Source organism: Pseudonaja textilis, chromosome 18 (genome assembly GCF_049901715.1).
Source record: "Pseudonaja textilis isolate UNSWEBS1 chromosome 18, rPseTex1.2, whole genome shotgun sequence".
Taxonomy (NCBI): Eukaryota; Metazoa; Chordata; class Lepidosauria; order Squamata; family Elapidae; genus Pseudonaja; species Pseudonaja textilis.
Genome location: NC_142007.1, coordinates 3,941,185 through 3,968,862, shown reverse-complemented (window position 1 = coordinate 3,968,862; position 27,678 = coordinate 3,941,185). Strand labels below are relative to the sequence as shown.

Here is a 27,678-nt window from a genome sequence, read left to right as displayed (position 1 = left end):
GGCTCAAAGTCACCCAGTCAGCTTTTGTGCCTAAGGTGGGACTAGAACTCTCTGTCTCCTGGTGATTGGCTCAAAGTCACCCAGTCAGCTTAAGTTGGGACTAGAACTCCCTGTCTCCTGGTGATTGGCTCAAAGTCACCCAGTCAGCTTAAGGTGGGACTAGAACTCCCTGTCTCCTGGTGATTGGCTCAAGGTCACCCAGGCAGCTTTCGTGCCTAAGGTGGCACTAGAACTCCCAATCTCCTAGTGATTGATCCAAAGTCGCCAGCCAGCTTTCATACCTAGGATAGGACTAGAATTAATCACCTCCTGGTGATTAGCCCAAAGTCACCCAGCTGACTTTCATGTCTAAGGTGGAACTAGAACTCCCTTTAGCCTAGTTTTCCCCTCCCTCCCCTCTCTCTCTCTCCCTCCTTCCCCTCCCTCCCTCCCCTCTCACCTGCCTTTGTGGGACCGCTGAGACTGACACCCCCTTCTCCCCTTGGCATCTCCAGACAGATGCCGGGACGAGTGCCGTTTCAACGCCGTGTGCCTGATCCGCCGGGGCCTCGCCCGCTGCTCCTGCGAACGGATCATCTGCGATGGCGCCTACCAGCCTCTCTGCGGCAGGGACAGCCGGACCTACTTCAATGACTGTGAGCGCCAGAAGGCGGAGTGCCAGCAGAAGGCTGCCATTCCAGTCAAGCACCATGGACCTTGTGGTAAGTGAGGCCAGACGGGCCCCCCAAACTCACCCATTTCTCTGCCTTTGCCCAGTGGGCGCAGCCGTAAGAGGTAAGTCTGACCCTTCAGGATGAAATGCAGCCCCTCTTGCTCTCTTCCTTCCTTCGTTCCCTGCTCTCCTCCTGTGGCCTCTGTCTCTGTTTGTCGTCCTTTTGTCCTTACGGGGAATTTCGGATAAGAGTGTTCAGTCCTGTCCATCCTCCATCTTTTCATCTCTTTTTCTCTCGTTCCTGTCTTACCTGCTTGCTGATTCCTTTCTCGGCTTGGGCCTCACACGCTCCCTCCGGCACCATCAAGGTCCTTAACACGCCTTTCCATTCTCCAAACCTTTCTTAGTTTGCAGGGATCAACCAGTGGTGGAATTCAAAATATTTGACTGCAGGTTTTGTGGCGCGCGGGGGCGGAGAGTTCTAAAACGGGCAATTTTAAGCACGAAAACTTAACCGTCAGCGCTGGTGAGTAAAACAGCTGAGCTGCAGTGATCTGCTCTGCCTTGCCTATCAGCTGAGCTACGAACAAAGGAAATATAGGATAGGAAAAGGGCAGAGGCGGGTGGGGAACTGCTGACCGGCGCTATGAGATCACTAGAACCAGTGCGAACCGGCAGGATACCACTGCTGGGCTGAACCTCAGTGGCATTTTTTCTTCCTGGGCTTCAGTCTGTGGAGGTCAGAAGTGGAGGCACGCAAAGAAGGTTGCGCTTCCCTTGAAGAGCTCAGAACAGGCAGCTCGTTCTCCCAAACACAGGAAGGATACAAAGAGGATATCCAGGTGGTTCAATTTGTCCTGTTTATTTTATGCCACTTTCCCGTTCACTTTTGCCCCCTTCCTTCCTTCCTTCCTTCCTTCCTTCCTTCCTTCCTTCCTTCCTTCCTTCCTTCCTTCCTTCTTTGTGGTTAGAATGCAGTATTGCAAGCTAATTCTGCCCACTGCCAGCAGTTTGATCCTGACCAACTGGCTCAAGGTTGATTCAGCTTTCTGTCCTTCCGAGGTGGGTCGAAAGAGGACCCAGATTGTTGAGGGCAATAGGCTGACTCTGCAAACCGCTTAGAGAGGGATGTAAAAGCACGTTGAAACGGTATACAAACCTAAGAGCTGTCGCTATTAATAACCACAGGGATTCACTTAGCAATGGTGTCAAGAAAAGTCGTAAGACGAGGCAAAGTTCACTCAGCAAAGTGTTTTGTTTAGCAGCAGATACATTGGGCTCCATTGTGGCTGTGAGTCAAGGACTCCCTGTAATAAGTTATGGCAACGTGTGTCTCAGGGAAATTCCATGCAGAGAATCGACTGCCGAAGAGGCTTTCGTTTAATAAGGACTTGATTCGCAATCATGTCAAAAGAAGAGTTAGTAACTTCATTTCTACGACATGCAAATTTGATTCCTTGTTAACCCTGGACAGGTTTGCCTGCTGGGGAAAATGTGCCTTCAGTCCGTGGTTTCTGTGTACGATGCGACCCTCAAAACAAGTTAAATCAGTAACTGAATTAAACGCACTAGCTAAACCACGGTAATTCGTTTTTTTCCACCTCCTCTGAAAATTCACAGGGGGAAAGATATGATACTATCTCTCTCAGGAGCATGCAGGAAAAAAGAAAGAAAGATAAAAAGTCTTGTTTTTCTGGCTGGCTTTTAAAAAAAAACAAAAAAAAAAACAAACCACTGGGTGTGAAAGGAAGAAGAAAATTAATCTCCCCTGTCTGGTGTGCAGAAGCAAAGTGGATTACATATCACACACCTCACACACACACACACACACACAAACACATCGAAAACAGTCAAACATTTTCACTGAGGCAAATAATTCTCCACTAATTTTTCCGCCACAATACATCTTTTTCATCTTCAAATCGCCCCGAGATTCTTCGATAGGAAATGTAAAATAATCACGGGTTTGATTTAAAGAGCGATTGTTCGCCCAAGTGTTTATATTACAGAGGTGCTTTTTTCCTCTCCTCTCACTTTTTGTTCTGCCTTGTTGGCAGTTCCCAAATGCTAGTTTTGGAGAGAGAGAAAAAAACGGATTTTAAACCTGCCCCCTTCCCCAGGTAAAATGGCAATTCCCTCTTGCGTGGAATTGACAGAAATTCAGCTGAAGAAAAGCTGGACTCCCCCCTTTTTTTAAAAAAAAAAAAAAATGCCAATTCTCTGCCAGGGGAACTTAAAATTGGGGTGTGTGCCTGGAAACTTGGGGTTAGCAGTCCATAGCGATGTCTGTCTCTCTTTCTCCCCACTCCCTCCTCCTTTCTTTCTCTCCTCCCTCTCTCCTTCCTCTTTCTCTCTTTCTTTCTGTTGTCTTGTGTCTTCTAGTGTTTCCTGTCCGGAGAAAGGAAGTGCGCCTGCCCAGCTCTTCAGCTCCTTCTACCAGGAGAATTCTGCTGCGAGGTTCGCTGCTTTCCTCTCCTGCACTCGTTTTGCGCTTCCTCTTGGCATCGCTTGTTTCCCTGCATTTTGCAGAGAGTGGGGGGCAGGGGGGAGAGGGTGGAAATCCTTTTGCTTTGAAAGCCTTTCGGCACATCTTTCCCTTGTCCGTCAATGCCCGGGTGGCACGAGAGAGCTGGTGGCCGGCATTTTCTTCTCCTTTGTAGGGAATCACCAAAGCTGCACCCTTCTCCCGAAGGTGCCCAATGCATTCCCACGACATTTTGAACAGGGGTGGGCTTCAAAACAAATTTTAGCAACCGGTTCTCTGCATGGTGGCTGGGTGGGCGTGGCCATGATGGGTGTGGCCTAGTCGGCCTCCTGCAACACGGCAGGTGGGGGCGTTTTCACTCTCCCGGGGCTCCAGAGTCTTTCCTTCAGGCTCCAGGAGGGTGAAAATGGCCTCCCCCAGACTCCGGAGGCTCTGTGGAACTTCTGAACTTCCAGGAGGCCCATTTTTCACCATCCCCAAGCCTCCACGCGGGCCCTGCCCTTACCTGGGATCCAAAACGTGCCCTGTGGAGACTCGGGAGGGGAGGAATGGGCAGGACCAGCCAGTCGTTCTAATTTAAAAAAAAATTAACTTCCGGTTCGTGCGAACCAGTGTGAACCGCTAGCATCTCACCCCTGCATTTTTGAGCCTGGGGACCGTATTAGCGCGTCTTCTGGGCTTGGGTGGTCCCACGCTTAACAAGCAGGATGATAGGAAGCAACTGGCACAGCCAGAGGGGGGGGGGGGAAATAAAACCATCCCAAGGTTAAGCCCAGTCTAAGGAGGTTTGGGGACACGTCCCTGTAGGTCTTTCACCGGCCTGATCAAGCCCGTTGCATGAAGAGAGGTAGTCTTTGGGTTACAACCTCGGTTGAGCCCAACATTTCCGTTGCCAAGTGAAACGTCGGTTTGGCGCGTTTGCCCCATACAGCGACCTTCCTCGCCCCGTTGGTGAAAGGGAATCATCGCACTTGTTCAAAGTTAGGGACGTGGATCCGGATCTCCCCCCATTGGAGTGTGCTTGTCAAAGCGGATCGCACGACCCCAGGATACGGTGACTGTCATAAATGGGAAGCCGTTGCCGAGCGCCTTGACTGTGGATCGTGTGATCGTGAGGATGTTGCAGTGGTCATAGGTGTGAGAAACGGTCCTTCAGTCCCTTTTTTTCAGTGCCACTGTAACTCGGAATGCGCCTGCCCCCCCACGTTCCCTACGCATGCGCATGCAATCCCCACCCACCCATCCCCACCACCCCCTTACCTGCACTGCCCCTCATAGCTGATTTTTGGCCAGTTTGAGTCCTTTTTCTGCCTCCCACAGGCTTCAAGGATGGCTTCTGCAGGCTTCTGCAGGCTGAAAACTAGCCCCGTTTCGTCACTTCCGGTATTTCCGGGAAAACAGGAAGTGATTAAACAGGCTTCATTTTCAGCCTGAAAAGCCTACAGAAGCCTTCCTGAAGCCTCTGGGAGGCCGAAAATCAGCTCTGAGGCGCGTGCATGCCCAATGAGGTAAGTTTGCCTGCAGCTGGTCGGCTGTGATTAAATCCCACAGAAAAGCTGCTAGCCCAGGAGCTAAGAAAAGTAGCATGGCTTGCCATCTCCTTGACAGGCTTGCTTTCTACCTGCAGGGAAGTGGCTAGCAGTGGTGGCTGTTTCCCTTCCGTAACAATCTAGCAAAATTTGAGAGCCTGAACTTCACAGTCCTTTCCGCCCCGTTGGGCTGGGGGTCTTATTTTTAAGATTGGTTTTGTTTGCACACACCGCGACGGACCCTCGCAAGAAAATTGGGAACTTTAGAACGAACGATGGCTGCTGCTTCCTGGTCACTGCGTTTGGTCATCCTGTCTCCGTGTTTTCCCCACCTTCCTCTTCCTCTCTTGCTTCCTTCTCTCCCTCCCTCTGTGAAATGCTCCCTTGTGGTGAATAGCCCTCTCCCAGCCTGCTTTCCGCACCCTTCCTTTGAGCAACTTGGCATTGCGTTGCACCGAGATCGGCAGGCCAAATGATTACAGACTTTCACTCCCCATTCCTCAATTTCCTCTTACCCCCACACTACCTTACATACTTTTGTTCTTCCCACCTCCTGGGTATGTGAAGGGCCCTGTCCTGAGCCAATTAAGGAGAGGGGGAGGAAGAGAGAGAGAGAGAGATAAAAATAAAGAGAGAGAGAGAGGGAGGGAGAGGGGGAGAGAGAGAGAGAGAGAGAAATACACAGATACAGAGAGAGAGAGAAATACACACAGAGAGAGAAAAAGAGAGAGAGATCATCAATAAATAAACCTCCTTTTTCACCCAGAGTCGCTAAAAGGTTGAGGAATTCTAAGTTTATATACCTATAGCGGTACAAATCTTTTTCTCATTGGGACTGGAAGCAGATTGTGCTTTGGTGGGCTCTAAAATCCTGAGAACTAAAGCTGGTTGCTCTGACGTGTTGACTATATCAAATCAAAGTCCTTATAGGAAATGCATAAGCCTACCCCCAAGATGGAACAATAGTTATTTCAGGGACCCAGGAATAAATGTTGGTGCCTACTAGGTAGTTCTAAATCATACTTGCTGCTGTGCTGGAGAGCAATAATTAATATTTGTAGAGGAAAAGGAAAAAGAACATGATTGATACAAATGGGATCTAGTTTGGTCTAATGGTTAAAGACCTTCAGTTCCAGCCCCTTCTTAGGTTTGAAAGCTGCCCGGGCCAATCACCAGGAGACGGTGATTTCTAGTCCTGCCGTAAACATGAAAGCAGGTTGGAAGACTTTAGGCCAGTTATTCTCTCTCCGCCTGGCCGGAGTCAGCACACAACTCCCAGATGGCCCCACATCTGTGTCAGATGCAAATCCTTCGTTGGAGTCCTCCCCAGACTCCCTGACTGGTCCTCGTTCTTCACCACTGTCCAAATTCCGCTGCCGTCTGAACTGGCTGTCGTCGAACCACAACAGGGGAATTCCCTTGCCTTGAGACGTGTCTTGCCTGGTTTGGGTAACAGAGCGACCTGCTAAGGCCTCTGTTCCTGATCCTTTCGCCCAAATGGTTGGGGAGAGAGATGGAGGTTGAAGGTTCTGTCCAGCTCCCTGCTTCTTTAACCATTCGACCCGCTTTCCTGCTCTTCCGATTCAGATCTGGCCAAGCCGAGCCCCTGCCTGAGCGTCGAGTGCCAGTTTGGAGCCACCTGCGTGGTGAAGAACCAGGAGGCCATTTGCGAGTGCCAACAAGTGTGCCAGAGCATCTACGATCCGGTCTGCGGCAGCGACAACCTCACCTACAGCAACCCTTGCGAGCTGGACGCCATGGCGTGTGCCCTCCGGAAGGAGATCCGCATGAAACACAAGGGCCCTTGCGGTGAGCCGTTAGATCCCCTGCTGCCTGAAATAGGAGAGAAAATAGGAAAAGAATGGAAAATAGGAAAGAATGAACAATTATCCTTGGGGGAGGGCTCTGAAAAGCGACACCCCAGCTTTTAGCCTAATTTCACATTCTTACTTCTGAGAGATTTAGAGGGGAAACACAGTGACATTCCAAACTCGGTTAAAGATTCAGATAGGCTGCTCCTATTGTTGGGAGCTCTGCTATCTGAGTGGGATCAGAAGAGTGATAAGTGAAGGAAGCCCAACCAGGGCAAAATTGGTGGTGTTGTGGCCTGTTGGCCGCCGGCCTCTCCAGCAGCCAAATCAGAGGAGGAGGCGTGGGAGTCAGGATCAGCATCAAGGCAACCTGGGAGCTCCGGCGGGGGGGGCGGGGGGAGAGGGAATGGAGCTGGCAGAGAGAGGGAGGGAGAGCACCTGGACCGTCCGTCAGCCCCCAGGTGGCTGATGAGGAAGAGGAGGAACAGTTGGGAACAGTGCAGAAGGCAGAGGAGAGGAGAGCAGTGGAAATCTATGGGCTGGTCCTTGGGACGGAAGAGTCACCACTGCTAGTAAAGCCCTGGGGAGAAAAGGCAGGGGGTGGAGATAAATAGATGTGGCAGACAACTATTCATTTCCCGGCCGGACAGACTTGTAAACCAGGATGGCAAAGCAAACAGGCCTTCCAAAGCCAAAAGCACTTGCTGGAACGTGGCACTGAATACAATCCCAGCCATCCCGAGTCGATGGTCCTCTATTTTTCAACAAAGCAGCGGTTCTTTTAGGGAGCCCTCAAAAGTCGAAAATTGATTAAAATATTTAAACATCTCTCCTTTCTAATGTCTCGTGCAGTAAAATAACCTGTCTCAACCTGAGCTCTTGGGGTCTGTTTTTCCGAGCATCCCAAACTTGAGGTCTACTGCGGTCTCAAAAAATTGGCCTAGATGCCGTAGCTTCTTAACCCCAATTAACCGCCCATTGTGGGTCAGGCCTCTGGTGCCGGGGAGGTTGGGTGGAGGAGCTTGATTTGAGGGTCACCTCTGGGCCCCAAAGCTCCCATTTCAAATCCCCACTCATCTAGCAGCCGCAGCCTCTCCTGGCCTCGCTCCAGGCCTTCACAAACCTCCACTTAAAAAATTATTATGAAAGATTCAACCGAGCGTCGGACCATTCCCACCGGCTGTATTACAAACAGAGAGGGATGTGTAAGCATTTCGCTTCAGAAACTTTACCCCAGAATCCCCTGCTGTCGAAGGAGCTTGCAATCTTGAATCCAGTGTAATGGGGAGGGAGAACCGGAGAGGTAATGGGGAGGGGAAAGAGAACCCAGAGATGTGGAGAAGAGTGTTGTGGCCTGCCAGCAGCCAGCATAGCTGGAGGCAGACTTGGACCGTGAGGAGGTTGGGGAGGAACATGGGCCAGTCCTGGAGTCTGGGGAAGGCTCTGACGAGGGATCTGCCAGGCAGGGACGGGGCCGTCTGACAGTTATCAGCTGTCTTCGGAGTTGGACATCAGTGGGGAAGAAGAGCAGCTGGAGCCTGTTCCCAGTGTGCGCATGCACAGAGCTGCCAGAAGAAGGGAACAGTTAAGGAACAAGAATCGACTTGGCACTAAAGACTCAGGTGGATGGTGAATGGCCCCTCCCATAAGGAATAAAGAGGAGCAAAAGGGGAATGGGGTTTGCAGGAGACAATTAGTTCGTTTAATTAGTGTGAAGATCTATTCCTGACTTCTTGCCAAGTCATTGCTGCTACAGCGTAGCGTTTGGAAGCTATCAGCCTGGCAACTCTCCCAGCCTGATAAAGGTCTGTAGTTGTGAAATCTCATAAAAGACTGTTTGCCGGGACTTTTCTGGAGAGGGAATTCACTTTAACCTTAAATAAAAGGGGTTTTTTCTCGGGACGAGGAGTCGGCTTTGTGATCTCGGGAAGTCTCGGTCAGAACAAGAGAGGTTCATTTCAATTTCTTGTTCTTATGCCTGCTCGGAGGAGAAGGTGGGGGCTTCCCTCCCAAGAAGGTGCGTTGATTTGGCATGTGCCCCCCCCACCTCCTCCCCTTCCTTCTGCCGAGCTGTCTTGAGGACTGGAAACCTGACCCTTCCTTCGGGGCGGCTGGGGCTTAATTCTCCAGGGGCTTCTTCTGCATGTTTGAAAGAAGGCCAGAGTGGGTGATTTGATGCTGCCTTGGAAGGGGGAAGAAATTACAGCTCAACGGAAGCGCACCGCTCTCCGGGCGTGTCAAGTCAGACAATCTGGTACATGGGAACTGGGAATTTCTTCCCCAGCGAGACTTTGGGGTTTTGTTTTTTTTTGTAAAACAATAAATAAATAACAATCCAAGCACGTAGCGCCTGTCAAAGGGGAACGTAGCTGCGCTTGCTTTTAGCAGGTTGCCGAAGGGTTTTTTTTTTTCAAAACTCTTTGCCTAACGCTCGGCTGTGCTTTCAAATTGCTGGGATTTATTTTTAGTGTGTTTTGTTTGTGGTTTTACTCTGATCATTTTATTGCACTTCATACTTCTGTTGCTGTTGTTATGAATTGCCTTGGGACCTGGAATTGACAGATTGAACAGGAGAGAAACTCTTTTCTCTTTCCCGTCCTGTATGGTAGTTTAAAAAAAATCTTCTTCGGCCCTCCTTTCCTTCCTTCCTTCCTTTCTCCCTCCCTCTTTCTTTCTCTCTTTCTTTCATCTTTCTTTCTACTTCCCTCCCTAACTCTTTCTTTCTGTATTTCTTTCTTTCTATATCTTTCTTTCTCCTTCCCTCCCTCCTTTCTTTCTTTCTTTCTCTCTCCTTTCTCCCTCCCTCTTTCTTTCTTTCTTTCTTTCTTTCTTTCTTTCTTTCTTTCTTTCTTTCTCCTCCCTCCCTCCTTCCTTCCTTTCTTTTTTCTTTCTCTCTTCCTCCCTCTCTCTTTCTTTCCTTCCTTCATCTTCTTTCTTTCCCTCTTTCCTTCCTGCCTCCCTCTTTCTTTCTTTCTTTCTTCCCTTTCTTTCCTTCTTCCTCCCTCCTTCCTTTCTTTATCTCCCCTTTCTTTTTCTCTCTCTCCTTCCTCCCTTCTTCTCTTTCTTTCTCTTTCCTCCCTCCCTCTTTCTTTCAGCTTCCTTCCTGCCTCCCTCCTTCCTTCCTTCCTTCCTTCCTTCCTTCCTTCCTTCCTTCCTTCCTTCCTTCCTTCCTTCCTTCCTTCCTTCCTTTCTTTCTTTCTTTCTTTCTTTCTTTCTTTCTTTCTTTCTTTTCTCCTTCCTTTCCTGCCCCCTCTCTCTTTCCCACCCATCTTAAAAAGTGAACAATCTTCAAGACTCTAATCTCTTTCTCTCCCCCCCAAAAAAAGCACAGCAAGGGGAGGAATTTGTTATTTAGGCAAACCACGTAAAAGAAGGATGCCTTAAAGCTTGAGAACCGAAGCCTCGTTCTTGCTCATTTCTATCCTTGGCCACCTCCACTTAAAGCTTGGGGGAAAACAATAACGATTGGAAATTCGGGGACTCCCTTGCTTTAAAAAGCCGAACTGGCTGCCCACCGCTCTTTGGGGTGTGAAAATTAAACCCGTCTCTCCAACTGACCGTGGATGTGAACCATTTGGCTACCAGAAAGGTCTCAAAGAGCCTTGGCTCTTGGCTTAAGTCCCCTTTTCCATGTTATCTCTTGGGGCTGAGTGAGAGCAAGCGAGAGAACCAACCCGGCTTGCCATGCGCAGGAGCAGCCTGACTTTGGCCTGTTTGGGTGAGAAGTCAAATATTGGGCCAGCCTGGGAGTTTGGTGGGCTGAATCCTCATTTCCCAGCGAAGCTTTCTTCTCCAAGCGTGAAGTCAAGGTTGAGGTACAGAAGCCATGGCAGAGCAGACAGGCTCAAGATGCCCCAGGATGGTCGATCGTAACAGCTGGCAACCCCCTAAGCCAATGTTAGGCGGTAATTAAATTGGCTGGCATCGTGAAGCACGCGGGTGAAGATGCCAGGCAGGTCATGCCTCTCGCACAAACCCTCCTGCGTGGAATGTGCCAGAGGGGTGTGTGTGTCTCTCTGTGTGTGTGTCTGAACTAAACTCAGCATCGCAGACACCCTGGAAATAGGGTTGATTTTTCAGAACGCGAGAAAGCCAGAACTGTCTCGCCCTTGGGAAAGGGACTCTGTAGCCCCAAAACTGTGGCTGCACACCCCATGGGAGCACCCACATATTTTTGCATCCTCTCCATGGGTGGAGGGGGAAGATGCCACCTTCTGCCCCTACCCTTCCTCCCTGGCCTGAGCCATCTTCCACAATGCACGACAGCAAATAATAAGAAAAGTGTCTTATAGCAAAGAGTCTCTCTGCGTTACAATAGATAAGCCCTGCCAGAATCCCCAGCTTAAAATAGAAAGCTGCTTTTGGGGGGCTCTTCCCCGCTCTCGGCCAACCTCTTCCTCCACCTTGCAGGCTGCCTGCCAAAGATACCTAATCCCAGGTCAGATTTCTTCTTGACCTGTTTAACAAGTGACTTCTCCCCCACCACCCCGGCAAAATCTCCCGCCGCTCCTTTTTTGCTTCGTTCTGCTTTGCAACCAAGGCGTCCATCCGGACTCCGGTGCCCATCATCCTTCTCCGTGGTGAGGGAGTCCCGCAGCCCTGGTGGTTATCCGTGGAATCGGCCTCATCCTAAGAGAAATGCTCGCCTGCCATCCTTTGGGGCGGGAAAAAAAAAAGGGGGAGTTTGAAAGAGTTTGAATGGAAATTCCCCCTGATCAAGAATTCTCCGCCTCCTTTCCAGACCGCTGTCGGAAGTGCCAGTTTGGTGCCATCTGCGAAGCCGAGACGGGCCGGTGTGTGTGCCCCACCGAATGCGTCGCCTCCTCTCAGCTGGTTTGCGGAACCGACGGGAACACCTACGGGAGCGAGTGCGAACTGCACGTTCAGTCCTGCATCCAACAGGTCTCCATTGAGGTGGCAGCCCAAGGCAGCTGCAGTGAGTCTGGGGTGGTTTCTTTCTTTCTTTTTTTTTTCTTCCTTCCTTCCAAATCTAGGCTGCCTTTCGCACACACACCCTCCCCTCCCCCTTCCTTGGCACCCCATTGGCATGCACTCCCCTTCTCCTTGAAGTTCCCTTCCCTTCCCAAACCGGCAGCTTATAAACTAAAATAACGGTGGGAATCCGTGGGGCTCTCCGGGAGTTTTCTTGCAGACGTTTCATTGCCCTTGGACTTATATCCATTTTACAGCCCTCTCTAAGCTGTGTACAGAGTCAGCCTCTTGCCCCCCAACAATCTGGGTCCTCGTTTTACTGACTTTGGAAGGACGGAAGGCTGAGTCAACCTTGAGCCAGTCAGGATCAAACTGCTGGCTGCGGGCAGAGTCCGCCTGCAATCCTGCCTTCTAACCACCGCGCCTGTCCCACTAGTGTACCTTAGTGCCCTCCGTGCACACTAAAGTGCTCTCCGCTGATGAGGTTACCTAGTTCGGTCATGAAACGTCTGCAAGGAAACCCACGTCGCTCAGAAAGCACCAAGGACACCACCGCCACCCCGCAAGCAGTTCAACCCCGAGTTACAAATATTCTACGGAAATAACTCTTCTTCTTCTCCCGCCCGCTCTCTACAGAAGCCTGTGGGGCCACAGTGTGTTCCTTTGGGGCAAAGTGCATGGATGGGCATTGCCTCTGCCCCCCTTGTGAGCAACAGCCCTTGTCCCGCGTCTGTGGAAGCAACGGCGTCACGTACAGCAACGAGTGCGAGCTGCGCCTGGCGGCTTGCCAGCAGAAGGAAGAGTTGGAGGTGGAGAAGAGGGGCCCGTGTGAAGATGGTGAGCCTTCCATGCCCAGCTGTCTCAACGCCGGTTTCTTCCCTTCTTCCCAGGCAGTCCTCGACTTACGAACATTTCGTTTAAGCGACCGTTTGAAGTTACAACGGCACTGGGGGAAAAAGTGACTTACGTCCGTTTTTTCCACACGGCCGTTGCAACCTCCCCGTGGTCATTTGGATGCTGGCCTAACTGATTCGTATTTATGACAGTTGGAGGAGATTCCATGATCCCGTTTTCTGACCTTCGGATAAGCAAAGTCAACAGGGAAGATAAATTCATTTAACCGCTGTGTTACTAAGACTAACAATCACAAAGTTTAACAACTTTGCAGGAAAGGTTGGAAAAGGGGGCAAAATTTACTCAACGGCTGTCTTGCTTAGCAGCAGAAATTTTTGGGCTCAATTTGTGGTCATTAAGTTGAGGATTACCTGTACTGTCTGAAAAAGAGCCGAAATAGAATAGAATAGAATTATTAATTGGCCAAGTGTGATTGGACACACAAGAAATTTGTCTTGGTGCAAATGCTCTCAGTGTACATAGGATAGGATAGGGTAGGGTAGGGTAGCGTAGGGTAGGGTAGGGTAGGATAGGATAGGATAGGATAATGGGAGGGGAGGGTGATAAGGAGTGATGAGAAGGTTAATAGTAATAGTAGTGCAGACTTTGTAAATAGTTGGACAGTGTTGAGGGAATTATTTGTTTAGCAGAGTGATGGCGTTGGGGAAAAAACTGTCCTTGTGTCTAGTTGTTCTGATGTGCAGGGCTCTAGAGCATCATTTTGAGGGAAGGAGTTGAAATAGTTTATGTCCAGGATGTGAGGGGTCTGTAGATATTTTCACAGCCCTCTTTTTGACTCGTGCAGGATATAGGTTCCCCATGGAAGGCAGGTTGGTAATAATCGTTTTTTCTGCAGTTACTCTCTGGAGTCTGTGTCTGTCTTTTTTTTTTTAATCAACAATATTTTTTAATAGAGGCCTCTTATGACATGCAAACAATTGAACAAATTAGACAAATCAAAATACAAAGATAAACGGTTGCAGGAACTGGGCCTGGCTAGTCTAGTGAAGAGAAGGACCAGGGGAGACAGGAGAGCAGCCTTCCGATATTTGAGGGGCTGCCCCAGAGAGGAGAAAGGGGGTAAGCTATTTTCCAAAGCGCCCAAAGGCCAGACAAGGAATAATGGATGGAAACATAACAAGGAGAGATTCAACCTGGAAATAAGGAGAAACTTTCTGACAGTGAGAAAAATCAACCCATGGAACAGAAGTTGCCCTCGGAAGTTATGGGCACTTCATCCCTTGAGAACTTTCAAAAGGAGATTGGACTGCCGTTTGTCAGAAATGGTATCGGGTCTCCCGCTTGGGCAGGGGGTTGGACTAGATGACCTACAAGGTCCCTTCCAACTCTGATTATCTGTTATCTGTTCTCGCGTGCCAGCACCCAGAAGGCAGCGTGCGCAACCCCATGGGCCCTGCGCATGCGCAGTCTCTCTGCCCCCTTGACCTGCACTGCGCCTCACAGCTGATTTGAGGCCTTTTTCGGCCTCCCAGAGGCTTTTTTCAAGGCTCTGCAGGACAAAATAGGCCCGTTTTGTCAATCCCTCTTACTACCAGAAGTGATGAAATGGGCGTATTCGACTTGCAGAGGCTTTTTTCAAGCCTCTGGGAGGCCCCAAAAGGCCCCAAACCAGGCCTCACAGCTGATTTTCGGCTGGCTTGAGGCCTTTTTCGGCCTCTCAGAGGCTTGAAAAAAGCCAGCAAAATAGGCCCATTTCATCACTTCTGGTATTAAGAGGAAGTGACAAAACGGGCCTGTTCAGCCTGCAAAGGCTTTTTCAGGCTCCGGGAGGCTGAAAAGCCTCAAACCAGGCCTCACAGCTGATTTTCGGCTGGTTTGAGGCCTTTTTTCAGCCTCTCAGATGCTTGAAAAAGCCTCTGCAGGCCGAATAGGCCCATTTCATCACTTCCCATATTAAGAGGAAGTGATGAAACAGGCCTTATTTTTGGGCCTGCAAAGCCTCCGGGAGGCCGAAAAGGCCTCCGACCTGCCGAAAATCAGCTGTGAGGCACACTGCATGCGCCGTGAGGTAAGTTTGCCCATGGCTCACATGCCCTAAGTTCGCCATCATGTCTTAAGATGTAGAGATGCTCGGCTCTATTCTGGGTGACAAGCTACTTAAAAAAAAATTCAAACGGAGGAATTTATTCCCCTCCCCCCCACAAAAAATTAAAAATTTATAATAATCTACCCTGGGGGGAAAAAGACTTGTGAAAATCTTTTGATCGTGTGTTTTTTTTTTTTAAGACTTTGGTTCTGCACTCTCCCAAAGAGAAAAATATTGGGCTTGGTTCTTTTGGGGGGTGAGGAGGGAGAGGGGGTGCAAAGAGAATCAAACTTGCTGGAAAATGCCACAAAGTCTTGCAAAAGGTGGGTTTGTGTGGGTAAAGAGCTGAGCCTGTCCAAAATCCCTCCTCCTGGGTTCAAATCCTGCATCTCTGATTCCAATTCCCCCCCCCACTTCAATTGGCAAGCATTGGAAAGGGTTTGGGGGGTGGCATGTCACCCAGATTGGGGTGGGGTGGGGGGGGCTGTACATGGGGGCTTGTATGTAGGAGCTGAGACGAGGAATTGGGGGCGAAGTAGCTTCTGCCTCCCCCCTTGTGTCCCTTCTTCCCTGCTGTGTCTGGGGCCCGTCCCCTCCCCTCCCTCCCCTCCGCTTTCCCTCCCTTCCCCAGTTCTCTTTCCTTCTCATTGTCTCTTTAGCTGCCAATAATGGCTGGTAATAGGGCTCCACCAGGAGAGCTTTCAATGCTTTAATTTCACACTTCAGAGCATTGAGGGAGGTGAGGGAAAGGGAAGGCTGGCCTGGCTCTTTTGCTTTGTTTCTTCCCTCCCCCTTCCCTTCCTTCCTCTTTCCTCCCTTCCTTCTTCTTTCCCTTCTATCCTTCCGCCCTCCCCCTTTTCTCTTTTTCCTTCCTTCCTTCTTCCTTCTCTCCTTCCTTTCTCCCCTTCCTCCCTCTTTTCCCCTCTCAACTCCCTTTCTCTTCCCTCTCTCTTTTCCTTCCTTTTCCTCCCTTCTTTTCCCTCCTTTCCTTCGATCCTTTCTCCCTCCCTCCCTTCTCGCTCTTCTTCCTTCTCTTCTTTCCTTCCTTTTTCTTCTCTCCTTTCCTCCCTCCTTTCCGTTCTCTTCCCCTTCCCTTCCACGTTTCCTTCCTTCCTGTCTTCAGTCCCTCTTTCCTTCTCCCTCCCTTTTCTCTCTTCTCCCTTCTTTATTCTCTCCTTCCTTTCTCTTTTTCCCTCCCTCCTTTCCCCTCTCTCCTCCCTTCCCTTCCACATTTCCTTCCTTCCTGTCTTCAGTCCCTCTTTCCTTCTCCCTCCCTTTTCTCTCTTCTCCCTTCTTTCTTCTCTCCTTCCTTTCTCTTTTTCCTCCCTCCTTTCCCCTCTCTCCTCCCTTCCTTCCACATTTCCTTCCTTCCTGTCTTCAGTCCCTATTTCACTTCCCTCCTTTTCTCTCTTCTCCTTCTTTCTTCTCTCCTTCCTTTCTCTTTTCTCCCTCCCTCCTTTCCCTCTCTCCTCCCTCCCTTCCTTATTTCCTCCCTCCCTTCCTTCATCCCTCCATCTAGATCCCTCCCTCCCTCCATTTCTTTCCTTCTCTTCCTCCCTCACTGTTTAATACTGGGTGAGAAAAACCACCATAAAACACCCGAAATCTTGCTTAGACTGAGAAGTCAGACCAGAAAAAGGCAGGGTTCCCTTCCACACTGTTACCAAGAAAGCCACCCAGGAGAGGATCAAATGGAGATAGAAAGAGGAAAAAAAAGGGGTATTTCCTTCACGGAAGGCCTTATCTCTGTCCTCAAGATCGTGTACATTTTGGGCCCGAAAGTTCATTCAAGCCATTTTTATGGTTTCTGTGGGGCATCTATTGAGATGCATCTGTGCAGCAGCCAGGAATTGAACCCAAATCAGAGAGCCTCCCCCCCCCTCCCCATGTTGATCATCAGGTCTAGAAACCTGGCTTGGTTTTCAGCAAGGGGCGGACTATCTCATATGTCAACTCATAAAATATTTCTCTGGTCTTTTTAGAGTTGCCAACAGAAAGAGACAGGGGAGCAGTGAAGCAGCTTGCAAAACTGAAAGTGCATTCCATAAATGTTTTCAAAGATAGTAACTAGGTGACCGAAGTTTCTGCCAGGGTTAAAAGCTAACTGGAGAGCCTGATTGATGACTCTTGGCTATGGATGTGTCCCATTGGAGAATAGATTTAAGACACACCCAGGGGATGGGGGGGAAACCAGGGTCAAGGGTGACAACGAATGATGTGTCTCAGAGTTGGCTACACCCAGGCAGTGCCAGACATGTAAATCCTTTGGAAGTTTTGGAAGTTTGTCTCGAGACTCATGATTTAAATGGAGTTGAATGCCGGAATCCTGACATCGTGATGGTATAAGGGGATACACAACCCTGATGTTCTCCTTTCATGCAGAGTGCGGCTCGGGCGATGGGTCTGGCTCCGGAGATGCCATCGAGTGCGAGAGAGACAGCTGCCGGAAGTACGGGGGTTCGTGGGACGAGGATATGGAGGATGACCGTTGTGTGTGTGACTATACCTGTGGGACTGTACCACAGAACTGGGTAAGAGGAGATTTCCCCAGGAACATCTGCATAATCAAAGGGTTGGTCTAGATCAGAGGTGTCCAACTTGGCCACTTTTAAGACCTTTTAAGAATTCTGGGAGTTGAAGCCCACAAGTTGTTGTTGTTTTTTTAAGTTGCCCAAGTTGAATGCCGGTTCTGATGCTTTCCAGAACACCTGAATATTCTGTGGCAGGCTTTTTGCAAAGCGTCATTTTGATAGGCTGAGTTAAATCCTCCGTTGTGTCTTTAATGCTTCTCTGCCCTCTGGGTTGTGGCTTTTTTTTTTTTTTTTTGCTGTTTCTCATTAATTTCCCTGGCATGCATTTGCATATTTTATGGACGGGAAAGTGGAAAGCGCAGGAACTCCGTGCATGTATGACATCCTGGATGCCAGCAGATGTGTTCTCTGAACCAGGGAGTTGGGAACGAACGCTTCCTTTGATTTTGATTTTTTTATTTTTCTCCCTCTGTGATGCCAACAGATCACAGGCAGAATTCTCTAAGATTCTTGTCCAACCTGCTTGTTTAACTTGCCGGGCTGAACCTAAACCTGAACCTCAAATCTGCAAGAATAATTTTTTTCCCCTCCCCGAAAGAGCCCTGGATGGCTGCCAGCCTTTTGAGTACCTAAAATGGTGCCGTTCGGATACTCCCTTGGGGTAGATCTGCACAAACGATACACCCACGGCTGGGAATCAGCCGGGGTTTACACCCAGGCTCTTACCCATGAGTAGGCCTGCTCCCAAAGGAGGCACTGACCATCCAAGATTGTCTCCCAGATCCGGGCTTGCTTTGCTAGATGCCCGCCTACCGTAGACTATTTTGGGTGAGAACAGGGGAACTGAAACTATTCATCGAGCGGAATGGCACAACTCGCCGCAGGACAATTTTAACAACTCCCATTTCATGATATTAATCTTTGCCATTCGCGTTTCATGCCTCCTCTCCTTTGGCATCCTTCCTTTAATGATTCCACTCCGCTGTGTCTTCGATATTAGTGCAACTCTTGCCCCACGGCGAGTTCTCTCACCGTGGGAGAATTGTTCCGTGGTGAATTGTCGTAGACCTTTCCCCAAAGACATCAGCTGGTCATCCCAGGGCCAGAGAGGGAAATGCAACGCCTCACCGTCTAGCCCGCCGATGCAGGCAGTGTTACCCAAAACAGTTCTTTCGAATGAGACAGGACAATAGGAAGATAACGGGAGGGGCAGTGGCCTAGAGGTGGCACTCTCTCCTCACAATCCAGAGGCTGTGAGTTCGATCCTAGGCAGAGGCTGATATTTCTCTCTCTGGGCGCAATGAGAATATATCTACTGAATAAAACCTCCGCATTGGCGACAGGAAAGGCAACTGGCCAGTAAACATTCCGCTCCATTCAGTTGCCCCGACTCTCCCTACAAGGGATTACGGGGTCATTAAACGACAAACAACACAGGGAGATAATGGGAGAGGAAGAAGAAAGGGAAAGTTAACTGGGGAAACTTCAGGCACAAACCTTTAGTTCTGGCTTTAATTTCCTTCTAACAAAGCGATTCCTTTCACAACAAATGGAGCCCAGGGTGGTTTCAACTCGGGAGGATGGGGGGGGGGTCCAAGATGAGGCGGGCCTGACATTCCGATTCTTTCTATAACAAGACCCTTTCCTTCCCCCCCGCCCGATGTAGGTGTGTGGATCGGACGGGGTGGCCTACGCTAATGAGTGCGAGCTGAAAAAATCCCGCTGCGAGAAACGCCAGGACATTTACGTGGCAAGCCAGGGACCCTGCCGAGGTAATTTCAGGCTGGTGGGAAGTAAAAGATTTTGGAGAGGTCTTCCGGACATCGAACAGCCAGAAACTGCCAGCCCGGCGGGGTTTTCTTCTTGGCTCGAAGGAAGTAAATCGACTCTGTTCTTTGGAAGGGCAGGTGCTGAAGCTCAAACACTTAGGCCACCTAAGGAGAAGCGAAGGCTCCTTGGAGATGTTGGGACAGGTGGAAGGCAGAAGGAGAAGGGAATGGCAGAGGATGGGGACGGTTCGACGGTGTCGTTGGTCCAGCGGGTATGAGATTGGGCAGGCTCAGGCAGAGGTGGTATTCAGCCAGGTCTGGAGAACCGGTAGCGGAAATTTTGAGTAGTTTGGAGAACCGGCCAATCCCACCTCTGACTGGCCCCGCCAACCCCATCTCTTCTCTGCCTCCCATTGAGTCCCAGCTGATCGGCTGGGTCTCCTTTGGTTGCCCTGCACAGGAGAACAGAGCTGGGAAGCAGGTTAGTGGAGTGGGGAGGGAATTGGGATTTTGCAGTATCCTTCCCCTGCCGTGCCCACCAAGCCAAGCCACGCTCACAGGACCGGTTGTAAAAAAATGTTTCATCCCACCACTGGTCTCAGGGAGGTGGTAGAAGACAGGGAGTGGGGGCTGGCGTGATCCATGGGGTCGCGAAACAACTGTATAGCTACTTGCTGGTGGCCTCGTCATTAAAAAAGAGTTTTTTTAAATTTTCCTTCCAGGGGTCCCAACGCTTCCGTCCTCTTCGCCAGAACTCCTTCACTGTAGCAAAACCGTTTACGGCTGCTGTCCGGACAACATGACTTTAGCACTTGGAGTGGGGTCGGCTGGATGCCCCAGTAAGTCGATGCCACTCTTTGGGGGCCTGGGGCGAGGCTTTTCAAGGGGTCCCCCCTCCCCGGCACGCTTCGGTGGGGGGTGTCCCGGGAGAGAGAGAGAGAGAGAGCACGCTCCCCTTACCCCAATCTATTTCGTCTTTTCCCTCGCCTCCCTCCGCAGCCCACCCATTGCAGGCTTTTATTAATTTTTTATGGAATAATTAGCCAGAGCCATCTTGTCTGCCTAACGAGATGAGGAAAGAGTCGGTGGCATTTTAAGCAGCTGAGGCCACGAGGGCCAGCTGGTTAGCGGGGCGTCCATTAGAGCGGCTGCCGGGAACGCCACGGCCCTGTTTGCGGTTCGGTAGAGGTGTTTCGTTCACCGGGTCATTTGTTCAGCGGGGGTGGCCGTGTTCCAAAAGCGATTTTAATGGCTCTGGAGATCTTGACCTAGAGAGCTGTAGAAGCCACAGAAATTGGCAGATTTCCCCCCCTCCTGGAGGGGGTCGCCTCGATAATTGATGCGGTGAAGTCGCGCAGCTGGAAATTAAAATATCATGTCTGCCTAGGAGCACTCGGGGGGCGGGGGGGAGGGGAAGAGCTTGGAGGAGGAAGCATCTAGCTCAGCCTGAAGTCCCCACCCTCCTTCCCAACCAGGCTTGGGGCAATACTTTCATTCATTTGTTTGTTTGTTTGTCAAACATGTACAAGATAACAAGGGGCCGGAATAATAAGCAGGCATAACAGGAACAAAGGAAATAAGTACAAATACATGGGGACAGTAAGACGGGGACGGTAGGCACACTGATGCGCTTATGCACGCTCCCTTAAGGCCCACTTAGGAATGGGGTGAGGTCCACGATAGACACTTTAAGGTTGAACTTTGCGGGGTGGGTGGGTTTGAGGCTGTGACAACAGAGTCCGGCAGTGAGTTCCAGGCATCGACCTCTCTGTTGCGGGAGTCAGATTTTCTGCAGTCAAGTTTGAATCTCGAGTTTGCATCGATTGTTTGCCCGTGTATTATTGTGGTTCAAGCTGAAGGAGTCGTTGACAGGCAAGACGTCGCAGCAGACCATTTTGTGTACTTCTGCTTAAATCGGGAGCCTAGGCGGCGCAGTTCCAGATTGACCAAGCCCAAAATTTCAACGTTTCCATTCGTGGCAGCTGAATCTCAGAGCTGACACTTGAGAGCTAACCCTTCCCTGCCTCCTGTCTCTTAGGCACTTGCCACTGTAACCCCTATGGCTCCTACGGAGGGAGCTGTGATCCCAGCATAGGCCAGTGCTCCTGCAAACCCGGCGTCGGGGGGCTGAAATGCGACCGCTGCGAACCCGGTTTCTGGAACTTCCGCGGCATCGTCACGGACAGAAAGAGCGGCTGTACCCGTGAGTATCTTCGTTGACCAGGGTTGGGCTTCAAAAGTTCTGCAAAGGGTTCTCTGCCCTGTTACTGTGTGGGCGTGGCCATGCACTCCTGCACCAAGGTGGGGTGTGTGTGTGTGTGTGTGTGCATTTTTGCCCTTCCTGGACTCCGGAGGCTTTCCTCGAGCCTCTGGAATGGCGAAAACAGCCTCCTCCAGGCTCTGGAGACTCTCTGAAAGCCAGAAACGGCCCCATTTCCAGCCTTTCCGAACTTCCGGGAGGCCCATTTTCACCCTCCCCGAGCCTCCGTGCGTGCCTTGCCCTTACCTGCGTCCAAAACGGGCCACGTGGGGACTCCTGGGAGGGAGGGGTGGGATGGGCGGGGCCCGCCAGGAGTGGGATTTGGGGGGGTTCTCCAAACTACACAGAATCTTAGCTAGGGGCTCTCCCGAATCCCTGTGAACCCCAGCAGCCTGGGCGGAAAAATATTGGGGTCTAGCACCTGTTTCCTCTCTCCCGTTCAGTGTAGGAGAAGAGCAGGCAGAGTGGGAGGTGGTGGAGTTAAGCGAGTATCCAGCCTAGAGTCTTTAAATTCTCACTAAGTCCAACTTCTCTTAAGTTCCATTGATTCTTATCGACTGCCATGTATGGCCTTGAGCAGTAAACCTTATCTACAACTTCACCATACGGTCCTGATTATTCACGCCTGACATTTCAATCCCCAATTCTCCTGAGAGGCTGCAAACGTGGAAGGGGGCCTTCAAAGACACACATACAAGCCCTTTAAAAAAAAGCAGATCTGTTTTTGAAACCATCCACAAAGGTGACTCTAGCCGTCATCAAAGCTGCATAGATTGTCATTCTGGATTTTGGAGCTAAGTGGGCCAACTGTCAGAGGTCTTAGCAGGGCGATCTCCATGTTCCTAGCCAGGAAGAACCTTGCAGGATAAACAAGCCAGGAAATCTGGCTAGTTCAATGGAGATTTTGTTGCCCTGAGGAACCCCACCCCCAGTAGTCAGCGATGTCATATTATTCAAGCATGCAATGGGGAAAAGTCTCTTAACTGGGAGTTCCCGCCATCCATCGATGGATTCTCTCTGGCGTTTATCTATCTATGTATATAAAAGTGAACTACTGCTCAACGCATCATCACGAAATCTCCAGAACCGTAAAGCCTGCCCATGCGCAGAGCTGCCAAAAGGACGGTAGAATTAAAAGCTCCGGGTTGACGTGGGAGTAAGGCCACAGGTGGATGATGACTGGCCCCTCCTATCAGGATTAAAAGAGAAGGAAAAAGGGGAGGGGGGCTTTTGCAGGAAGCAACTCGCTCGTTCAGTCATTCGTTTGTTCCAGCCATGTGGAGATTTGTTCTGTATAACCCAGCCCTTCCTTGTCAACAGTGAGTGTGGAACTATTTACCGGGCAGCGTTCCAGGATTGATAAAGGTCTGAGCTCATTAGTTTACCTTCACGAGACTGTTTGCCAAGCTGTTGACTGACTGAATGAAATAAATTCACATTAAAAGAGGTTTTTGCCAGGACTCAGAATTGACTTAGTGCTTGTTGCGGAGGCTTAGGACAAAAAACCCTGTTCTAAAAGAAAGTTTTGAGGTGGTGGGAGGGAGTCCAGATCCCAGTTTAGGGGAAGCCCCGCGGAGTCTCAGCTGAGATGAGATTTGATTTCTGATTCCTTCCTTGGGCTAATAGCAGAACAAATGCAGCTTCATTTTCTCATTGTCTCAGTCCTGCCTGTGAGGCAGAGAGAACGGATGGAGGTGCGATGGTGGAAATTAGTTCTCACCCTCCATGCTACAGTCGAGAGCGGAAGGGCAGTTCACACCCAGCACCTGCCAGAGAAGTCATTACCAAATAGATGACAACCAGGAGCCCATTTTTGAAAGATGAGACCGGAGGGCGGGGGCTTGAATATCCGTGTGCGCGTTTTTAATTGAAAGCCGCGGCAAAGTAAAGTTTATAATAACGCGGAGCTGGCTCGCAAGGCAAAGAAATCTCAAAACTCTGGGACCAAATCAGCAGAGAAATCCAATCTGATTCCACCGCGGTTTAGTTCGTGGGAGATTTTGACTCCGGATCGTCATCATCGTCTACTTCAACAACCCCATAATCCTTGCAGGAGGAGTCTGGGCAACTGAATGGAGCTGTGGTTTTACTGGCCCGATGCCTTTGTTGTTGCCAGTGTGGAGTTTTGTTCAGCCGATAGATTCTCAGTGTGCCCAAAGAGAGAAATAACTGCCTCTACCTAGGATCGAACTCACAGCCTCCTGATTGTGAGGGGAGAGCTCTACCCCTAGGCCACCGCACCACTCCATTTTGACTCCAGATGTTGGCAGAAAATGCCCTGATGTCTTTCCAGGTGTTAGCTATCCCCACGTTTCTTTTTTTTCTTTCTTTTTTCGGTGTTTGAAAAGCTCTGGAGAAACCCAACAAGTATTTTCCAGATGTTAGCGGTCTAACGGTGGACTTCTCTGTGCTCTTTGCCAGGTGTTCACGGGAGTCCTCACGAGAAGGGAGTTCTTAAATTCCTTCCAGATGTGAGCAGAAGCTCCGGATTTAAGCCTGTTGGCAGTTTTCCTACTACAAGAAGCATCCTTACCTCATCCTTGTAGAACAGGCCTTAGCTTAAAGTTGCAGAGATGGTTTTTTTTCCCCCCTCCTTTGCCTTCGAGGTTCGAAAACGTTTAATTTGGATTATGGCTTGCTACTGCTGGGCCTGGCATCACACCAAAGGCGGGGATTGGCAACCCTCAAATTGCCAGTCCTTGGAGAATTTGGGGTCCCAAAAACGTCAGAAAGGGGAGTAGTTGTGGGGTCCACTTTAAGAACTCCTTCCAGTAATACGGACTTTTAGGGTTTGAACCTCTGTTTAGCTTGCTTCGGAGTAAAACCTGTTGTAATTGGCTAATGTCCCAGTTAATGGTTATACCTTCCTCATGTCCATTTCCTTCACTGAGAGCATTTGCGTCAAGACAAATTCCTTGTGTGCCCAATCACACTTGGCCAAAAAAGAAATCTATTCTGTTCTGTTCTATTCGCTTTCCTATTCTATTCTATTCTATTCTATTCTATTCTATTCTATTCTATTCTATTCTATTCTATTCTCTTTCTCCTATTCGATTCTATTCGATTCTATTATCTTTCTTTTATTCTATTCTATTCTATTCGATTCTATTCGATTCTATTCGATTCTATTCGATTCTATTCTATTCGATTCGATTCTATTCTATTCTATTATCTTTCTCCTATTCTATTCTACTGATAACATCGCAAGGATATAACTTTATTTTTGACAAGTCCCGTTAGTAGAATTTGATTTTTTTAAGATGCCCGACCAACATAATCTGTTTTAGGAAGCAAATGAGATCATCCATACCCTGGCACGAAGCATGAGAATGACAGGTAGTCCTTACAATTACTCATTTAGTGACCGTTCGAAGGTACAAAATCCAGGCACTTGGCAAGCGACTCATATTTATGACGGATAGATAGATAGATAGATAGATAGATAGATAGATAACAGATAGATAGATGCAGTGGTGGTTCATGGTTAGAATAGGGTATTGCAAGCTAACTCATTGCCAGCAGTTCGATTCTCACCAGGTTCCAGGTTGACTCAGCCTTCCATCCTTCTGGGGTCAGTAAAATGAGGACCTGGATTGTTGGGGGGCATGAGGCTGATTCTGTAAACCCTTTAGAGAGCGCTGCAAAGCACTGTGAAGCAGTATATAAGTCTTAAGTGCTATTGCTATTGCTCCATTATTGGAAGATTTCAAGAAAAGATTGGACTGGAATAAGGACTTCTACCTTAGGCAAGGGGTCAGAGTAGACGACCTCCAAGGTCCCTTCCAGCCTTACCGTTCTACAATTCTTGGGGGAAATAGGAACACCAAATTACAGTTCAGCAAGCAGGGGAGTTGATCAGATTTATGTCCGTTGCTCCAGATTTGTATTGACAAGCTATTCGTTGAGCAAACAAGAAAGTGAAGGGAGGGGAAGAGGGAGGAAGGGAGGAGGACCCTGTCTTAATTTCAAGGTCCATTGGCGATCAAAGCTGAGAAATCAATAAAGTGGCAAATGGGGGGAAAAAAGGAGGGAAGGATGGAGGAAAAAAGAGAGTTATTTGGAAGCGACAACAAACAGCCAAGAATACGAGAATCTGTGCTCGCCTATATGTGTGTGTGTGTGTGTGTGTGTGTGTGTGCGCGCGCGCGCATGTGTAGGAGCAGGAGCTACCAACCTTTTGGACCTCAGGGACCACCAAACTCATACATTTTAAATCCAGCGGACCAGAGACCCTGAAAAAATCCCCCCAAAAGTCTGCAGGAAAATTCCCCACCCATTTTTCCTACTGATCAATCGTTCTTTATTTGGGATCGCAGGATACCGTCTCCAGCTCCATTCTCAGGGAAAGAGAGAGAGAGACTTTTGACTTCATGCAAGGAAAGCAGCAGAAGCAGCAGAAGTCTTTCTTTCTCTCCCCCCAAACTCCGCCAGAAACGAGTCTTTGTGAGACTTGTCATGCTGGCGCAGCCTCTTGGAGCAGGAAGGCTTGCAGGATCCCAAAGACTCATTTCTGGCGGAGTTTGGGGGAGAGAAAGAAAGACTTCTGCGGCTTTCCTTGCGTGCAGAAGCGGAAAGAAGCAGCCCGGTGGCCAGGCCAGGCAGATGGGGTGAGTGGGGCAAGTTCCCCCCTCCGCCCTTTCCCCCCTCCACTCACTATCTTGTGTTGTTTGCAACGCAAGCGGCGCAAGCCTTGTGTTCCCGCGGGCCATGTGGGGCGGGGCAGCCTTGTGTTCCCACGCAGCCTGGATTAATTGCTTTGAGGGTGACATTTCTCTGCAGACCACCAACATTGTCTCACGGACCACCAACGGTCCCCAGCCCACTGATTGGCGACCACTATATATGAACATCCGCACGAGCACGTGGCTATTGTGAAATTATCACAGGCGCATCTCTTTGTCTCTCTGGAGGATCGGAGTTGTGCCGCAGTAGACAATCCTGAAATGGAGATCTTCGGAAGCAGGGGTGTCAAACTCACGATTTGAAAAAAAACAGCAAAGGACCGGCTCACGGTGCTCGCGGAAAATGGAGCTCACAGAACTGGTTGTTACACCGATTGAATTGTACTACTGTCCCTCCCCCCGCTTTTAAAAACAATTGCCATTTAGTTGCTGGATAAATTAGGTCTCCAGAGATGTGTCTGTGTAGTTTTCGAACTGATGTCCCCCTCTCCTATGCACCAGGGTGGTTTTTATTGCACTATTTTGGGGCAAGGAGGTCCCAGATCCCCTACTCTGGCTCGCCCTATCAGAGCCGTGAAGTTATCCGGTTCTGCTTGAGTTCCAGCTGTCTTTAGCGCCTTAGCCCGCCAGCCTGATTTAAATGCAGGAAGGTATTATGTTCAGCCTCCAGTTAGCGAAGGAATAGACAGACAGTAATAGAAAAGTCGGCTTTAATTTCATAGATTTATGGTTTGCTTTTCAGAAGGGAAAAACACGTAATCAAAATATGGGCTGTTTAAAAAACACAAATGATGAAACCAGTAAGTAACTGAGATAAGCTTAGCGGTAGGAGAAGGAAAAAAATGAACTCTGCGAGGGACAGAATTTTTTTCTCTATGGTCTCTGCAGCTTGAATGTTCAAGGAAAAGAGGGACCCTGTAAGATTTCTGGGGAAGGGGACTTCTTCCAGGGATGTGGGGCCATGACAGAAAAAGGACCTGTCTGAAGGAGGAAAGAGATGGCTAAGGGGCTCTGGACAGCTAATCGGCATAGATCAGGGGTTGGCAACCGGCAGCTCTGGAGCCGCATGTGGCTCTTACCCTTAGGCAAGAAAAACCAAAAGTGCACATATAGACTGCACATATAGCAATCAACCCATGGAACAGAAGTTGCCCTCGGAAGTTGTGGGAGCTTCATCACTTGAGACCTTCAAGAAGAGACTGGACTGTTATTTGTCAGAAATGGTGTAGAGTCTCCTGCTTGGGCAGTGGGGTTGGACTATATGACCCAGAAGGTCCCTTCCAACTCTTGTTAATCTGTTAAACCCGCTTGTTTCTTCCTGAACCCTCCCTTACTTTCCTGAACAGCCTGCCACTGCGATCCTGTGGGATCCGTGCGGGATGACTGCGAACAGATGACCGGCTTGTGTTCCTGTAAACCGGGGATTACTGGCACCAAATGCAAACAGTGTCCCAGCGGAAGCAAGCTGGGAATGTCCGGTTGTGAGAAAGGTAAAGTGGTAACACGTCGCATGCAGACAGCTTTGGGGGCGGTGGGGGTGGAAGTTTTGACGCTTCTCTGCTGGAGAGATCATTTATTCCTGAAGAAGGACCGATCTGGAAGCAAGTTTGCATTGAATGTCGTGCCTGATCCGCAGATCTCTCTGCCCCCTCGTCCTGCTCTGAAATGACCTGTGAATTTGGGGCATCGTGTGTGGAAGTGAACGGCCTTCCCCAGTGTGAGTGTCCATCGTTGCTTTGCACGGAAGCTGACGCGTCCAAGGTGAGCAGAGACAGCATGCGTGAAGATGAGTGGGCAAACTCATAGTGTCTCCCAGTAGATCAGTCCCTGTTGAATTCAATAACTTTTTCTTTTAAATGTTTGTTTATACATTTTTCTTCTTCTTTAAATGACATAAATACTTAATGGGCAGTTGTCTGGTTCCATCTGTTCATACAAAGTCTTAATAAACTGATAAGAGTAATATCGATAATTACATCCCTGCTTAAAATATTAATAATTACTTCTTGATAATATGATTCTTACATCATTTACTTATACAATAAAGATAATGCTGATAGTGAAAATAATACTATTAATAATAACA

General features: G+C 49.4%; 1 protein-coding gene across 2 annotated transcripts in view; it reads left to right on the top strand.

The window, feature by feature from the left end:
- Positions 1-27,678, top strand: part of AGRN (agrin) — a 177,682-nt gene that overhangs the window by 116,791 nt on the left and 33,213 nt on the right. For both annotated transcript variants that reach the window (XM_087914911.1, XM_087914912.1), the window contains exons 7-16: positions 495-701; positions 6,254-6,475; positions 11,219-11,413; positions 12,046-12,246; positions 16,733-16,881; positions 18,548-18,653; positions 19,373-19,489; positions 20,689-20,853; positions 26,939-27,082; positions 27,229-27,353. In XM_087914911.1, the coding sequence (XP_087771037.1) occupies positions 495-701; positions 6,254-6,475; positions 11,219-11,413; positions 12,046-12,246; positions 16,733-16,881; positions 18,548-18,653; positions 19,373-19,489; positions 20,689-20,853; positions 26,939-27,082; positions 27,229-27,353 (1,631 nt within the window). The remainder of the gene's footprint in view (positions 1-494; positions 702-6,253; positions 6,476-11,218; positions 11,414-12,045; positions 12,247-16,732; positions 16,882-18,547; positions 18,654-19,372; positions 19,490-20,688; positions 20,854-26,938; positions 27,083-27,228; positions 27,354-27,678) is intronic.